Source organism: Neovison vison, chromosome 2 (assembly GCF_020171115.1).
Source record: "Neovison vison isolate M4711 chromosome 2, ASM_NN_V1, whole genome shotgun sequence".
Lineage (NCBI taxonomy): Eukaryota > Metazoa > Chordata > Mammalia > Carnivora > Mustelidae > Neogale > Neogale vison.
The window spans coordinates 15,672,009-15,689,512 of NC_058092.1; the positions used below are offsets into that span (position 1 = coordinate 15,672,009).

Consider the following 17,504-nt stretch of genomic DNA (forward strand, 5'->3'; position numbering starts at 1 on the left):
GCAGGAGACCTGGAGCCAGCCCTGCTATGTGGCCTGGGCAGAAGCCCGCCACGCTGTCTCTGCTGGTTTGACTGGAGGTCCTCCCCGAGGGAGTGGGGCGCATGGGAGGGGCCCTGGCTTGGTGGAATGAGGCCCTGAGCCCCACCATGCCAACGCCTGGTCCCCTGTCCCACCTGGCTGTTGTGCCCAGCGAGTGGTGGCAAAATCTGCAAATCTTTCCCAAGGGGCACAGCCTCTAGGTCCTAGGTGTGTCATTGGAGGTTATGGGTTCAAAGCTGGGCACCTTGGAAGATTCCCCCAGACACACACACACACACACATACCCCGCTTGCCTGGGTCACGCGACAAACACCCTATGCCACACACAGGCTGTGGAGAGCTGTATAAGTTCCCATGTAGCACAACGGGCCCCCTCATGGACCTTAGAGCCTGAGTGCTGGGTTCAGATCCTACTGTACCCCACTTATATGCAGATCTCACCCCACTTATATGCAGATTCCACACCACCTATATGCAGATCCCACTGCATATAAGCTGTGCAACCTTGGGCAAGTGATTTCTCCTCTCTGCACCTCAGTTTTCTCTTCTGTAAAGTAGGAATGATGACTGTTCTGTAAGATGGGGCAAATGACCTCAGGGTTATTATGAGCACACAAGAGTCAATGCCTTGTGTAAGTTACTTGTTATCTCCAAACAAATTATCTCCACAAACAGTTTAAAAGAAGAGTAAACCAAAAAATAAAATAAATGAAAAAGAAGTAAAAAAAATAACAAAAGTAAACATTTATGACTTCACACAGTTTCTTGGGGTCAGGAATTTCGAGCGGCTTAGCTGGGTCTCCCAGGAGGTTGCCGTCATCTGAAGGCTTGACTGGGGCCGGGGATTCCAAAATGGCTTCCTCCCAAGGCTAGCAAGTGGGTGCAGGCTATTGTCTAGAAGCCTCAGGTCCTCACTACATGGAGATCTCTGTAGAGTTGGTGGGGTGTCCTTACAACATGGTGGCTTGTTTCAGAGCTAAAGCCATAATTTATGTCATGGCATGGAAGTCACATAGCATCATTTCTGTGGTGATCTATTGGGTACATAGGATAGTCTTACTGTAGGAGGGGACACACTAGGGTGTAAATTCAGAAGGCAGGGATTATTGGGCACCATCTGTGGTGCCTCTGTGCTTCCAAAGCTCCTAGAAGGGCACACAGCATTCTGTCCATTGCACCTCTTGTCTGGCTGTACACATAACTCATGGAAGGGGCAGGGTGTTCTGGAAGGAACATTGAGGGCAGGAAGCACCAACCTGGTACATTTGGACTCTTGTGACTTGGGCAAGGGATGGATCAGTCGTATTTCATAAGAGAAAACTAAGCTCGGGGAACAGAAGGGACTGAGCCAAAGCTGCTTCTACTTCCCTGTACCGGGCACTCTGGCTTTCAAGCCTGACCTATTCGTGACATGTAAGTACACACCCAAGCTGCCCCGTTGAGTCCATGGTCTTCTGCCCAGGGGGTTGTGGTGCTGTGTCTGGAGCCCTTCAGACCTGGGACTACACTGATGGATTTTAAGTCCTGGATCGCCCACTTAGCTGCTGAAGATACCAAGCTACTGAGCACCCGTGCCTCAGTCTCCTCTGTAAAATGGACATAGCGATCCCCTTACCAGTCTCCTCTGAAAAATGCATGTGGTGATCCCCTCGCCATAGTGTGGCTGTGAAGGGGAAACGAGGCCGTCTGTGCTCCCACAGCGCTGGGCACAAGTTTGGACCCACCTGTGGGCAGCTTCTTCCTGGCTTGTTCTAACCCCAAGTTGTGTGTGGTGAACCTGTGTTCCCTGAGACAGCCAGGCTCCTTGTGGGGGAGGGTCCCCCTTGCAGGGTCACAGGAAAACCTCACCGTCTACATCTTCCTTAGGTCTCTTTGAGCCGGGGGACTTGCAGTACGAGCTGAATAGGAACAATGTGACTGACCCGTCACTCTCGGAGATGGTGGAGATAGCCATCAAGATTCTGAAGAAGAACCCCAAAGGCTTCTTCTTGCTGGTGGAAGGTAGGGCCCCAGGCTGCAGGGCCACTTCCCCAGGAGATTCTGGGTATATGGCCTTCGGGTCCGGGGATGGGGTGCTCCAACTCTCAAAGACAACCATCCACTTCTGGGGAGAAGGCTAAATTCCTTTTGGGGAAGACGGGTTATGCATGGTGTTGAAACTCCCAGCCCAACAAGCTGTTCTCCTTTAGGCTCGAGGATCACCTGTCAGGCCAAGTAGTCCAGGAAGGCTTCCCAGAAGAGGAGGTGGAAGCCTTCCTTTTGGGGGTCCCTCCCTGAGCTTCCCTCCTCCCAAAAGACAGGTCCAGCGTCCTCCACATCAGATACCTATCAGTCTGAGGGAGCTCTCAGCTAGATGGCAGGCATTTGCTGTTACTATGCCCTTGTGAGGCCAAGGTCAGATTCATGACCCTGGGATGTCCCAGATCCCCCGACTGGGAGAGTCCGTCCCTTTAGGAGTTGGCAGTGTTGTATGCTAATGTTTACAGGGTTTCCCAGCATGCAGGGAGGCCCTAGAGTCGGGCTTTGGTTCTTTGCTGGTGCTGTATGACCTCTGCCTATACATTTCTGTAAAATGAGGTAAAAAATGGGCTTAGAGAGATTATTAACATCCATTGCGTTCAGAGACATAAAGTACTTGGAACAGAGTCCAGCAGAAAATAAATCTTTCGGTGTTTCTATTATTACCATTATTATGATTACACAATAGCCAAGTCAATAACAATAGGAAGTGTGAGGAAGTGATAAAGTTTCCAGAATCTTCAGAGTTCTAACAGCCATTGTCTCCTATGGTTCCAGATGTTGCCTCACTGAACTCTCCCTGTACACACACACACACACACACACACACACACACACTCACCACACATACACACACTCGGGCCCCTCTGCCTTCCAGAGGCCAGTGGCCGGCCGCCTGGCTTGGCAGCTTTCGTGCCAAACCCCGGGGTTCCCACTCAAGCATGGCGGTCTCAGCCTGGCCTGAACAGCCCTCTGACGCCAAGGACCCAGCCAGGAACCAGTGGTGGTGAACATGGGCTCCCCCGGGAGCAGTCCTCTTTGTGACTGCTCCCAGAACCACAACAAAGGAAGGACCCACCCTGCCAGCCTGCAAGGCCAGTGTGGTGAGGCTCAGGCCAATGGGAAGGGAGGACACCAGGCTCAGGACCCTAAGAAGTGGGAGTGTCCACTCAGGCAGTGTCCTCCTCTTAGAGACGAGAAGGAGTCGCCTCAGGTCATGCAGCCCTTGGCCATGACTTTGAAGCCAGGCGCAAAGCCAGGCCTCTTGCACCCACCTAGAAGAGAGGTGGCACAGACTTTAGAGGCCTTTATGAAGGCCTGCCGTGGGTACTGCCCAGGTATGGAGAATGAGAGTAACACCCAAGTTCAAATCCCAGTCATCCCACCTTGGGCACGTCACTTCTGCACCTAAGGCCTCAGTTGCACCATCTGTAAATGGGGCTGATTTTGTACCCATTTCTGCCTAGGATTGTTATGAAGGGGAAACTAGACACTAGCTTGTTATGCCTGGCACTCAGTAGGCCCTTAGGCATGCTTGTTCCATTTCCACCTGTCAGAGGTCTCCGACTCCTTCGAGGAGTTGGAGAAGCTGTTCTGAGGGCCGTGAGGGGTGCTGGACAGAGCAACAGCTTTTCGGTCACGTGGATCTGCTCTAAATCCTGGCTTCGCTCTCTCCATGCATGGACCCTTGGTCCACAACCTGTCCCCACCGAGCCGCTGTAAAGGTTGCACGGCGGCATGATGTGTCCAACATGGTACTTGGCATGTGGCCATTCCCTATCAAAGAATGGTTCCTCTGGCGGTCATGTGACAGGACCTGGGGGTGCAGCTCTCCCCCTCACCCAAGGACTTTGCCTTGGTGTCTCAAGGGGGCAGGATTGACCACGGGCATCATGAGGGCAAGGCCAAGCTGGCACTGCACGAGACGGTGGAGATGGACCGGGCAATCGGGAAGGCAGGCATCATGACCTCCGTGGAAGACACGCTGACTGTCGTCACTGCGGACCACTCCCACGTCTTCACCTTTGGGGGGTACACCCCCCGTGGCAACTCTATCTTTGGTAAGTGAGTCTTGCTTGGGGTGGGCACTGGCCACTCCCACGGGGTGCCTATCGGGGAGCTGGAGTAGGATGGGAGAGGCAGCAAGCTCCAGGCCTGACACAGGTGGGACTCTGAGAATGGATTACGGAAGAGAAGGTAGTGTTGGGGGACGGGAGCCGTTACAGGATAGGGGTGGGGGGCTGCATGGCTACCTGGGTGATGGGTGGATAGAAGAATGAGAGAGGATGGATACATGGCCTTGGGGGGAATGGACCGCCATCAGGAGGAATGGGGGCACCATGAAAACGGAGGGGTAGTTGGTGGGAAATCAGTCAGGTTGGGAAAGTGGCTTCATGGAGTGGTTCAAGGTTCTTCACAGGGGATCTAGGGATCGCCAAGCCGTAGTCTTGGTGCTCCAAGATCCCTGGGCCAGTGCCTTCCTGCGCAGGTCTGGCCCCCATGGTGAGTGACACGGACAAGAAGCCCTTCACCTCCATCCTATACGGCAATGGGCCTGGCTACAAGGTGGTAGGTGGCGAGCGCGAGAACGTCTCCATGGTGGACTACGGTGAGATTGCCCAAATCCAGGGCAGGGCACCCCGTGGGGATGGGTCTGGGTATACTGGAGGCTCGTGGCCAAGGTTGGGGGAGGCTCCAAATAGCCAGGACTTGGATCAAAACAATCTCAGGTCAACTCCCCATCCACCGTGGAGTAGCTGCGTGACCTTGGGCGTGCAGTTTTACCTTTCCCAGCTTCCCTTTCTTCCGTGAAAGAGTTCTGCCTGCCAGGGTTGTCTGAAGGGCTTACCGTTTTTGCTGTTACACCGCCATTTCCACTGTGGCTGTAATTCCCCGGAGCTGAGCCTTCTCCGTGTGCCCCTCTAGTTCCGTGTGGTTGAATGTTCATTTGCTCACGGTGGCCCCGGTGGTCCTTGGGGGGTCTGACTGTGCCGCTCTCAGCAAGCCCAGTGAGAGGCTCTCCTGGGTTCACTAAACAGCCCAGAGGAGGTGGTGGATTTTCCTCTTCTGGGGGTCGAGGAGAGGCTTCTGTGTCAGAACAGACTCTGCCCCAAATCCCGCAGCCCTTGCACAAAGTGATGTCCCTGCACCGAGCCTCATGTCCTCTATAGAAGGAGAGCACTCGAGCCAGCGTGGAAGGGCAGGGAGAAGCCACAGCAGAGCCCAGCCCCCTGGCAGGCTCTCAGCAAGTGTTTCTTCTGGCCCACAGCTCACAGCAACTACCAGGCACAGTCCGCCGTGCCCCTGCGCTATGAGACCCATGGTGGGGAGGACGTCGCGGTCTTCGCCAAGGGTCCCATGGCGCACCTGCTGCATGGCGTCCACGAGCAGAACTACATTGCCCATGTGATGGCTTACGCGGCCTGCATCGGTGCCAACCAGGACCACTGTGCCTCGGCCAGCTCAGCTGGTGGCCCTTCTCCAGGGCCCCTCCTCCTGCTGGCCCTGCTCCCCTTGGGCATCCTATTCTGAGGGCCCAGGGCCCAGGCACCCACCAGCCTATGACAGATGGCCAGCCTCCCTCTCTCAGCACGGCCCACCGTCTGGGAGCCCGCCCCTCAAGGGCCAGGTAGGGGGGCCTTCACAGCCTCGACAGCTGCCAGAGAGAGGACCCAGGAAACCAAAGTCTGCTGCCCAGCCTCGCTCCCCTCTGGAATCCTCCACTGGAGCCAGACCAGTTCCTGGCCTCCGGCCTCTACTCCCTTCCTGCTGCCCCTTGGGCCAACAGAGTAGGTTTCTCTGGGCAGGCAGAGAAGGCTGACTGCAGAAATTCTCAAGGCATCTTATTTTTCTAGCAAACACACTTCTCCAGACCTGGAGGTCCTGGAGCTTCCATGGAACATTCCGGATCTGACCTTCCCACTCCCCTCGCCTCTTGGAACCACCAGGTCCCATTGGGCTCACGTCCCTCCCTGCCTGGGAGACCCGATTCTTCTCCCCAGGATGGGGGTTTGCTCACTCATCCCGGGGCTGCCGGGGACTCCCAGGAGGTGAGCTGGGACTGGCCATCCGACCCCAGGGCTTCCTGGGCCAGGAAGAGCAGCCGGGACAGGCAGACATTTCTCAGCTCTTAACACACATGCCCACTCCTCTCTGAAGGGACACTCCTGTTTGGAAAGGCAAAAAAAAAAAAATCTTTTTTTTTCTCTTTTTGGTGTTGGTTAAAAGGGAACACAAAACATTTAAATAAAACTTTCCAAATATTTCTGAGGACAGAACTGAGTCTTTGTGGTCAGTGAGGAAGAGAGAGAGACAAGCTTGTTTCTTTGGGAGAGGACTGGACTCCGGGCCCAGGAGTGCGGGTGGCGTTGGGCCGGGAGGAAGGGGCTGCCTGCCGACCTGTGTGACTTTGGGCAAATGGCTCTGTATCTCTGTGTCTCTGTTTCCTTAACATTACAATGGGACATAGCCCAGTCCCGGGTTGCTGTGAAAATCCAAGAAGAATGCCTCTGGGCCCTGAAATCCACAGCAAGAAGGCCTCCAAGGGGCCTAGGACACCCTTGCCACACATGCCTACAGACAGAGCCACATGGCCTGGCTCAGCGGAGCTATTCGTTCCTTCATTCATTCACTCATTCAACAAATCCAGTTCACCCTTGAACAACACAGGTTTGAATTGCATGGGTCTACTTGCAGATTTTTTTGGATAAATAGAGTTCTGTGAACTGTATTTTCCTTATGAGATTTCTTTTTTTTTTTTTTTAAGATTTTATTTATTTGACAGACAGAGATCACAAGTAGGCAGAGAGGCAGGCAGAGAGAGAGGAGGAAGCAGGCTCCCTGCTGAGCAGAGAGCCCAATGCGGGGCTCCATCCCAGGACCCTGGGATCATGACCCGAGCCGAAGGCAGAGGCTTTAACCCACTGAGCCACCCAGGCGCCCCTTTCCTTACGATTTCTAATAACATTTTCATTCCTGTAGCTGACTTTGTTGTAAGAATACAGTCTATACTACATATAACATATAAAATATGTGTTAACTGAGTGCTTATATTATCAGTAAGGCCGTTTGTAGTTCATTTTGGAGGGGGGGGAGTCAGAAATTACACATGGATTTCTGACTGCAGGAAGTTGGCATCCCTCCCACTCCTGGTCAAGCGCCAACTGCATTGAGCAGATGCTGGGCACTGTGGCAAGTCTTACGAATTTTGCAGCAAAGCACACAGACCTTCACAGAGCTTCAGCCTGGCTTGGTGATTGTGATCTCTTTTCCATTCCTAATTATCAGGCCGGGGTACTAGACTCAGGGTTGCAACCAACATGGCGTATTCAGGGTCCCCAGGTTGGCTCCTTGCCTTACTGCAGTGACAGTCCCTATAATTAGCTGGACAGAATGATTACCTATAATGGTAATCATCGTAACCATTCCTGTCAATCAATTACCATCTGCCAAGCTCTGTGCTTGGTGCTTTATATGGAGTCGGTTAATCTGACCCTCGCTAGGAAGTAGGCCCCCGTCATCCACATTTGTAGATGAGACTGAGGGTCCAAGAGTTGGTGTGATTGCTCAAGGTCCTCCAGGTTGCGAGGCTGGGATTGGAGTCCAGGTACATTCCAACCAACTGAGCCACCCAGGCGTCCCGTAGTCCAGGTACATTCCATTCCAAAGCTCCAAAACTCAAGACATCCTTCATTTGTTTATAATACATTTCCAACCACTTGCGAATACGGTTCTGATGCAGCCAGTCCAGGTGACTCAACACACTGCCGGTCAAGTTATTGAGCTCGGAAGGCTGAGAGACCACGTCGGAAGAGGGCCCTCCTTCAGGGAGAAAATACAATCAAGCAGGTTTCTCTCCGAACTTCCTGGCAGTCCTGGCATAAAGGGGGACACAGCCACTCCGAAGCTGGCTCGGAAAATTTAAGCCACGTGCTCACATTCTCACCAGGGCAAAGAGACCGCTCATACCACCTTCCCTATTTTTGTCCTATTGCTACTATTCTTTCCTAAACACTTGTCTAAATGCACAGGTGAGGAGTCAGATTTTAAAAGTTCACCAGCACCACCCGAAATCAACTTCCGTGTGCCAAGGTGTAAACCGTACTTTGTGTCTTGGGTTGGGTTCTCCAAGGGCAGACTCTGAGATTTGCGTGCAAGTGGTTTGTAAAAGGAGCCCAGAAGGTCGGGAAATGGGACAGGGAAGGGAAGGAAGCTGATAAAAGGTAAGTTACGAAGCAGTTTGCCATCAAGGGCAACCAGGGCTCAAGCCCACCCCACAGCCACCGGGAGACCCAGCAGAAGATGCACCTCAATCCTCCCACCACTGGGCGAGGGAGCTGGGGCATTTATTCCCCAATTCCTCCCTCATTGGCTAAGTGCTGCTTCCTGGAAAGGGAACACCCTGACACTTCCAACCTGCCCTTGAAGAGCTCAGAGAACCCCCACCCTGGCAATGTACTGAAACACTAAATGCTCAGAGGATGCCAACAGGGCACCAACAGCATCTGTGAAACACTGGGATACACCGAGGAGGTTGGAAAGCAGGGACCAGGAGTCAGAGATGGGGGAGCACGTCTCCATGAACGAGGTCAAGTTCTTCAACTTCGCTACACCTGAATGGAGGGTGCCCAGTGCCGAGTCGAGCATGTAATGAGTATTAGCTCCCATGAGGAGCAGGGGCTCCCTCCCACCCTGAGTCTGCCCCATGGGCTTCAAGGTGAATCCGTGGTGCTCGGACACCCCATGCCCTCGGACACCCTCACCCAAGCTGGGCCCCCACACTCTCAGGTCACTTGTCACCTTTACTGTAACTAATCCATGTCAGGGGGCAGAGGCAGTGGTCCCAGCCCTGCCCACCAGCACCCATCAGAAGCTAAGAGTGAGCATCTTCCTCCTTCAGCACGGGTTTTCAGGGCTCTCAGATGCTTTCTCAAGAAGAAAGAACAGAGAGGGGCTGACAAATCCACCTCTATTCATCCACATAACGCTTCTCCTGTTAAAGATAAATCCGGAGTGTAACACAGTGAAGAGTTTATTTCTATCTCAAATGTGTGATGGTGCATCCGGTCAGGTGACAGGGACCCAGGCTCTTTCCCTCTTGTGGCTCTGCCCTCCTCCGAGTCCTGGATGCTTTTTCTCACCAGAACTACTGAAGTCCTGTGAGCAGCACATCGATGGGGGGATCGAGGGGGGTAGGGACCCTTTTTAACCACGTCTTCCTGGAAGTGACACACATAGCTTCCACTCTCATCCATTGGTGAGAACTAGTCACGTAACCCCAACTAGCTGCACAAGAGGCTGGGACATGAAGTCTCTCCGGCTTTTTGTGGGGGAAAAAAAAGGGTCGGGGGGAGATCTGGTTGGTACTGCTCCACCTTTCTGCAAGGTAATGGCTGATTGGAGCCAAGAGATGGCTGCCCATCCAGGGTAGGGCTCTCCCATTTGCCACAGTCCCCAGAACACTTGATACTCTTACACTAAACCCCTTAAGACAGTGCTACCCCTCTGGTCCCGGTGGAGACCGAGCTCATGGCCCCTGCTTTATTCTGGGAGTAGGCAAGACTCTCCGTCCTCGGAAAGCTCCTGTCTCAAGACAGATTGCCGGAAGCCATCCCAGTGCGAGGAAGCTGGAAGCCGTGGGGCAGGGAGGGGGCAACTGACCAGTGCGGGGCAGAGTGGGGCAGGTCCAGAGGCAGAGAAAGCAACCAGTGAGCTGGGGCTTGACAGGCCAAGGAGTCCTGAGGCAGGACATGAAGGTACAGAGGGGACTTTGGAGGACACCGTGGGGACAGATGGGCAGGAAGTTCTCAGATGCTATTCCAAGGAGCTGCAGGTGGACCAAGCACCTGGGGAGCTGGGGAGTGAGCCTCATTTTTGAAAGATCATCTTGGCTGCCCAAGGAAAGTGCTAGAGCAGACCAGGCAGAAGAAACTGGGTCCCAGGAGATGGGGACGGGGAACAAACCCCAAATACGGGCCTGAGAGTCCCGCTCCTGTCTGTCAAGAAGGAAGCTAGACCGGCACACGAATGAATAGGTCATCAGCAAATGGTTTGCTCTGAGATGGAGGGAAGGAGGGAGAATCATACCCAGAACATGCCACACACCCATCTAAGCACCCAGGACTTGGCCATGAAGTTGCCATCTTGTCACATACACTGCCCCCACCATCCTGTGAGGCAGGCGTTATCATCCCCACTTTGCAGATGAGAAGGGAGAGGATTGGCAGAGCACAGTGACCTGCTCGGGCCCCGTGGCTTGAAAGGGACAGCTGCAAGTTGCACCTAGGTTTGCGTGGCTCCCAGCCCATGTCCCCTCCCTGGCCTCTGGGTGCTAATCTCTCCAAGGCAAACAACCCAGGCCCCACCAGCCACAGAAGCCGTCAGATGGGGGTAGTAAGAGCCCTACGCCAGTGGAGTTTATAATTAGCCCTGGTGGCTAACCCAAGACCTCCCAGCAAGATCTAGCACCAGCCGATCTGGGGGTGGGAGTGGGGGTGGGGGGGCTGGGGGGATTAAGTTCTCAGAAGGGGATTTGGGCTCCCGAGTTTCTGGAGTGTCTGGGTGGCTTCCTGGGGTTTCCTGGTTCTGCTGCCCTGGCGTGGTTCCAGGCCCTCTTCTGACTCCTTTGCTGTGGGCGCCGGCCTCAGGATGGGGTAGACACGGGCCCCATCAGCCAAGCGGGGGAGGCAGGCCAGGTTGGGGTCCACCACCAGCCCGGGCCACCTGTCCCTTCTACCCATTGGAACACAGGCCGAGGATCACTGGAAGCCGAGTGGTGGGTATACTTGCCAACATTCCTATGGTGTCCCCCAGAGTGCCAGTCACGGTTCCCAGTACCTCACAGGCCCTGAACCCACTTATCTTCCCCACTACTGTCTCTGTCCCCCGTTTCCAGATGAAGACACAGAAGCAGAGAGGAACTGGTGACTTATGCAAAGCCCGCACCACCAAGAGGGGATGAAGGAGGGCGTGAGGCCAAGCACTGTGGCTCCAGAGTGGGCTTTAATCATCCTGATAGCTCCTTTCGGTGGGGTAAGGAGCAGCAAGGAGGGGTCAGGAATGTAATGCAAAGGTGGATGGGTGGGGGGGACGTCCCCGGCAGAGGTCCTGTCCTATGAGGTTTGTGTCCTTGTCATGCTCAGAGGCCTCCCGCAGAGCCCCCGTCTCCTCCTGCCCAGGCCACGGTGGGTGGCTCCAGGGTCTCCAGAGTCAGCCCAGGCTTGCCCATGCTGGCTGAGGGCCCTGGAATTAGCTTCCTGCCCACTCAGGTCATACCTGGTTGGGGAACAATGGCAGTCGAGAGGCTGTGCCCCAAGGACGCTACTGTCCCGACATCCACTTTCATGGCCGGTTATGGCTCTTCGTGGGCCCTCTGTCTGCCATGCCTGAGGGATCTCCTGGGACACAGGCCTCTTGCCACTGTCCCCCAGACAAAGCTCAGGGCTGGAGGCCAGAGAGGAACATGGCCCAGAGGGAATGAGACATCAAGGTGAAGGTCACGCAATAAAACGGGTTAGACACCGAGGGAGACGTGGTCTGACTGATGCTTTGGAGAGATCGCTCCGGCAGCCGTGCAGAGGAGGGTCCAGGGATGCCAGGAGTCAATGCTGCAGGGCCGTCTGGAGGCCTTTTTGTCGCTGGGGGTGGAGGTGCTGGTGGCTTGGACCAGCCCAGTGTAGTGGTGACGGGAAGCAGCTGGATCCCAGGCATGTTTGGGAGTCGAAGCCAGCGGGGCTTGCTGATGGGCTCACTGTGGGGAGCAGAGGAAATAGCGGAACCAGGGATGCCCCCTGAATTTTTGGCCTGAGCACCTGGGTGGAGTGCCATTTATGGATATGGGGAACAGATCTGGAAAGAAAATACAGATGTGGTTTGGATCATGTTAGCTTAGAGATGTCCATTGGACATGGAGGCGGACGTGCCCATAGGTGGTTAGGAAGGAATAGTCTGGGGTTCAGTGGAGGAACTCCACTGGAGACAGAAGGGGGGCTGGGATGGCATTTAAAGCTGCAGGGCACAGAGAGAATATGGCACATTCAAGATCACAGCCAGCCAGTGGCCAGGATTTGAACTGGGGTCTGTCAGACTCCAAAACCCACAGGAGCCATTTCCACTCCGGCAGGTGTTCATCTCTGGGTTTCGTCCAAAGTGTGTGTTGGGCAGGGAGGAGGTGTTGTTGGAAGCTTCTGGAAATGAATTTGGGAACAACTGAGAAACTTCCAGCCTGGGCTACCCACTCCACAGTGACTACCTACCCAGGCAGATGAGCTCTCGACAAGCATGGATTCCTGTCCCTTTCCCATTGTACAGATGGAGACTGAGGTCCAGAGGAGCACAGAGCCAGGATCTAGGTCTGCCTGCCACCCTGACTTTTCCACCGGCCTCTGAGTTAGGCTCCTGTCTCAGCCAGCTCAATGGTTGGGTTGAAACCACCCAATAGAGACAATCCTGGAGGGGGAGAATGTTTCTCTTGGGCCCTCGGATGGAACTGGGGTCTGGGGCCTTCCCTCCTGGGCTCCCCACAAGGCAGTGTTGACCCCATCCCTGCCTCTATCCCTCGTCCAGCCATCCCCAGCCTTCAGGACCCCTGCAGGTCCCTGGCAGGGCAGCCTCGAGCCTGGCCCCAGTCCCGGCTCCTGTCCCACAGCCCGGATCGAGCCCCTCTGGCCCCCGCCCAGACCACCCAGCGCCAGGGCCTGGCAGAGCCCCGTGGGGCTGGCGGGCAGGGCTCCCGGGCTGGCCAGCCGTGGTCTGGCTCCACCCGAGGGGCTGCGGCCTGGGAACCGCTAGCTGTCTCCTCAGGGAAGCGGCTGGGATCTCCAGAACAAACAGGGAAACCACAGGCCCCTGCCCCACCCGAGCCCCACAGAGCTGCCTCTGGCCACGTCCACCAACACCCTGTTCTCCAGGCGCAACCAGTGGGGAAGGAGTGGAATGGCTGTGGTCACATGTGGACAGAAAAAGCTGCGACAGGGGGCTTGGGCGACGCTTGCTGCTCCCGCAGAGCCCCCCAGGAGGGGGGTTTGACCGAGCTGGGGATGGGGTGTGGCTCCTCAGCTTCAGACTGAGCGCAACGCCCTGGAATCAAACAGATCGGGGTTCAAATCTGACCCGTGCCTCTTCCTAGATGAGCAGCCTTGGGTAAGTGACTACACTTCTCTGTGCCTCAGTTTCCTCTCTGAAAAGTGGTTCAGTGGCCCCTGCCTCCCACGGATGTAGTGAGATGACCCGAAGTCCTCCTGGGTCATCCTCCAGATGGAAAGTGCCTGGCTTGGGGGGCCTGACACACAGTAGACTCTTGGGAAACCCCAGTGCCTGACCTGTCACCGGCGCCATGACAGCTAGAACAATCCCAGGGGATTCCTGGGCCTGGCAGGGCAGGTCGGGACAACCTCCCTGATTCAGACCAGCTGGGGGATGGGGAGCATCTGACTCCACTAAAAGCCGCAATTAGAGCCCAATTTAAAGAAACGCTGTGTTAGTTCTTCCCAGGGCAGATGTGATTATAGGCTCGGAGCTAAACCGTTACTAACAGGATGACACACAGAAAGGCCCCTTCCAGGGCATGGAGGATGTCCAGCCCCAACCCCTCGTTGTACAGCTGGGGAAACCGAGATCCGAGGCAGGAAGAGACAAGCTCCAGCACACACTGCAGGTTAGAGGGGGCCGGGCCCAAGCCCTGCCTTCCGATGGCCGCTCCAAGCACTGTCCCTTTTGCTTTTTCCCGAAAGATTCATTGCTGCATCTGGAGGCCAGAGGCACCTTGAAAGAGATGACATTCCCCGAGAAGGAGGGACGAGGGCTGAGATGATGAAACCTGAGCGTGACACGGGCCATGAAGCCAGGGCCTCGGGGCCAGCGGCAGCTCCCTGACCGGCATGCAGGGACCTCATGAGGAGGACACTGAGGGTAACAACACTCATCAGGGGGTGCCCCCGCGACCGCAGCCCCCTTTGTGGGCAGGCACCATCTTCCACCTTCAGCTACTCCAGCGGGGGGCTGGGGGCCCCATCCCCACGGCAGGGATGGCAAAGCCCAAGTCCTCAGTCTCTTGCCCAGGACTGCACAGGGAGCCAGGGACAGTGTGGGCATTAGAACAGGTGCGCTCCTGTTAAGTCCAGACAATTTGCTATGGTCCTTTAGCCCAAGTCCCCAAGAGAGGTCATCTCAGCAAATGGTGACAGTGGGTGAGTCAGGAATGAATGAATGAATGAGGGATGAAAAGGCTATGTAAGGACCTCTGTTCTTGGGGAGGTGTGAGAGGGCATAGTCATTCCCTCCAGGGAGTCCCCTGAGATTAATAACCTACAGGAAAAGGCCCATTTCAGCTCTCCAGAAACGAGGGTCCCCAACTACCTGGGTCCCAGGAATTCCCCCGGCTGTCTGAGTGCCCCTGCGAAGGAACCCTGAGAACACCTCTGTGGTCTGCCCCTCCACTTTCGTCCCAAGCAACCTCCCAATGCTGTCAGCCGGAGGTCCTCCTGCCCTAGTCCCCACCTCCCACCGCCCTCTTGCCCAGGCTGAACTCCAGTTGAGTGTGGAGTCTGGGGCAGGGGAGCCAAAGGGAAAAACTGACCTCCTCTCTCCAGCCCCTCGTCCTTCACTCCTTTCCTGCAGCTCACTTTGGGGAGCCCCCAGGATGGGAGCTCTGCACAAACCAGTTAGCTCCACGGAGCTTGCGCGGTAGGCTGCTGGAGCCCCCTGCTGGCCAAGCGTGCCCATCCCCACGGAGGTGGGGAAGATACTTCATTCATTCAGCAAATAGTTATGAAGCCCCTACTATGTGCCAGGCCCTGGATTAGACCCTGTGGCTCAGCGGGGAACATACACAGACCCTCCCTTCTATCCCTGTGGTTCCCTGTGTGGTGCTGGTGTCAGGGTCACGGCCTCCTGCCCCCAGGCTCCCAAGGACGGTCCCTACCACCAGAAAACTGAAATCTCTCTGTGGGCAGGAGGTGTGCCCCCGCCATGAGACAGGGCATGGTTGTGCTATCTGCCCGCCAAGCCTGGGACTCCCACAGGCTATAAAACCTGCCATTCCCGAGAAACCTCTCGGCTCACTCCTGGAACCTCCCAAGGTTAGGGCTGCCAGATAAAATATAGGATGCCCAGTTAAACTTGAATTTCAAATAAACAAGGAATGATTTTTTAGTATAAGTATGTCCCAAATATTGCATGAGGTATACTTAAACTAAAAATTATTTCTTGTTTATCTGAAATTCAAGTTTAACTGGGCTCTGTGTTTCTACTTGCTAAATCTGGCAACCCTACCCCTGGAGCTCATTCCTTCTGTTGGCACCTGGCCTGTCCAGATGGCCCATGTCGTGCCTCGACATGGCCCCTGCCTGCCCCGTTATAGCTCCTGTCCACCTCCAGAACCTCTGTCCTCCCCAACAGGCCCCTGGTTCCCAGGTGGGCACCCAGTCCCACCTGGTGTGCACGCTCCAACCTATGGTCTGTCAGGAATGCTGTCTGACCGCCTTCGTGATGGGCCCAGAGAGAGGGGGACAGAGCCACTCCTGCAAAGAGGGACCTCAAGTGTCAGTGGCAGAGAGAGACAGAGATCTGAAGATTCCAGGGTTCTCCCTGAGTGGATCGGGGTAGAGGATGGGCCCCTAAGCCCCAACATTGGCCTTGGGACTCTGGGTCCTGGATGGGAAGGCCCTGAGAGACAGCTGGGGGTTTCCCACCCTAACAGTCAGGGCGAGGAGTCCAGCCCCGGCCCCTGCTGCTCGCCCCTCACCCTGCTTCCCAGGGGCAACACAGGGACATTCATGGCTTCCCAGAAGGGCCTATGGGGCAGCCAGAGTGGCTTTTAAAATTAGCCTCCCTAACCAGATCTGGTTATTTCAGGAGGCTCCGTCCCTGGCTGTCCCCTAGGCAGGGCGGGTACAGGGAGGGAGGGAGGGACCTCTACATTCCAGGGTCCCTGGCTAAGTACCCCCTGTGGCTTAAGCAGTAGAGAACATCCAGGTCCGGGTCCCCTGGCACGGGGCGGGCCTGGGCCTGCGGCCGTCTCTTTGGCCAAGTCGCCCAGGGTTAGCCATGGATGACGGTGCACACCCCAGCTGCTATGGGACGGGGGAGGACCCCTCCTAGTGGGCATGGGTCTCAGGCCAGGCACCTCAGAAGCCATGACAGCCTCCTCACAGCAATAGGTAAGGTTTTGTCCTCCTTTTAAAGGTGGTGAACCTGCAACCTGGAGAGACAGGTACCAGCTCTGAGGCAGGGGAGATGGGTGTCGGGTCAGCCAGGCTCCCAAGCCACTCTACAGGAGGCCTCTTGCCTCCTGCGTCTGGAGACACCCCTGGCTGCCATTTCCACCGCTGGAGTTATTTCTAAGTAGAGTCCCCGGCTTCCCGGAGCCTGGGGCCCCCCACCCAAGCCCTAATTCCATCCTGGGGTCAGTGTCCTGGCACGCCCTCCCCACCTCAGAACCCAGAGCGAGCCAGGAGCTGGCGCGGGCCCAAGAGAAACCATCGGACACTTTGATCCTGGAGGCCAGCCTCCCTGGGCCCCACCTTGGAGGCCGGGGAGGTGGGGATGGGTTGGGGCCGAGCCCGAAACTCAGCCCAGAGGTCTGCCCTGGCCACAGAGCGGGGTTGGTGCAGGCTGGGCCAGCAAAGGTAGGTTCCACGTCTGCTGTGACAGACCCCGGGGCTCCGGCCCAGCCACAGAGCGGAGCAGAGCGCATGCGGGGTGCGTGGGGAAGCACACAGGTGAGGGTATCCGAGCCCCCTTCTGAAAGGACTATCAGTCCTGGCAAAGCCCGGGGAGCTGAGGCTCCGGGAGCAACTGGCGATCACACGTCCCCAAGGTCTGGACATCGGCGTCGGGCCGGCACGGGCTACTCCATCTTCCGCACAGAAAGCCGACCCCACGCCCTCCGATGCTGCTGTATTGGTCCCCGTTAATGACAAATCACCCCCCCCGCAACACGTGCACTGTTTATAGGGCACACCCCGTGCTGGGGCTGCACCCCTGAATCCGCATGTCAGGGTACCCAAGTCAGAACTACCAGCACTGTCACTGCGCGGATGAGTAAACTGAGGCCCAGAGAGCCAAAATCATGTCCCCCGAGTCACAGAGAGAGGAGGTAAAGGCACCCAGCTCTTGACCTTGGTGCTGAACTGCAGCTGCCTAACCCCAGCCCTTCCATGGTGGGGTGGGAGGAGGCCAGGCAAGAGACAGAGGGGAGGACGGAAGGTGGCAGGGAGGCTTCAGGCTACGGGACTGGGGTGAGGCTGTGCAGGGGTTGGTAGGGGACCCATGGAGCCCAGGGCAGCCTAGAGCCAAACCGGGCGGGCGGGGTTAGGGATTGGTTGTGAGTCACAGCCCCTGGGTGGCCCCAGACATCCTAGCACCACTGTCAGGAAAAACATGGCAGCCCCTTGGAGGGGGGAGGTGTGCGCTCACCACTGTCGTGGGGAGGGCGTGGGGGTTGTGGC

The 17,504-nt window shown here is 56.2% G+C and overlaps 1 protein-coding gene across 4 annotated transcripts in view; it reads left to right on the forward strand.

The window, feature by feature from the left end:
- ALPL (alkaline phosphatase, biomineralization associated) overlaps window positions 1–6,782 on the forward strand; it is a 63,504-nt gene extending 56,722 nt beyond the window's left edge. For all 4 annotated transcript variants that reach the window (XM_044237365.1, XM_044237367.1, XM_044237366.1 and 1 more), the window contains 4 exons: window positions 1,906–2,040; window positions 3,927–4,118; window positions 4,547–4,666; window positions 5,327–6,782. In XM_044237365.1, the coding sequence (XP_044093300.1) occupies window positions 1,906–2,040; window positions 3,927–4,118; window positions 4,547–4,666; window positions 5,327–5,589 (710 nt within the window). In that variant the 3' untranslated portion in view covers window positions 5,590–6,782. The remainder of the gene's footprint in view (window positions 1–1,905; window positions 2,041–3,926; window positions 4,119–4,546; window positions 4,667–5,326) is intronic.
- Window positions 6,783–17,504: the final 10,722 nt, after the last annotated feature.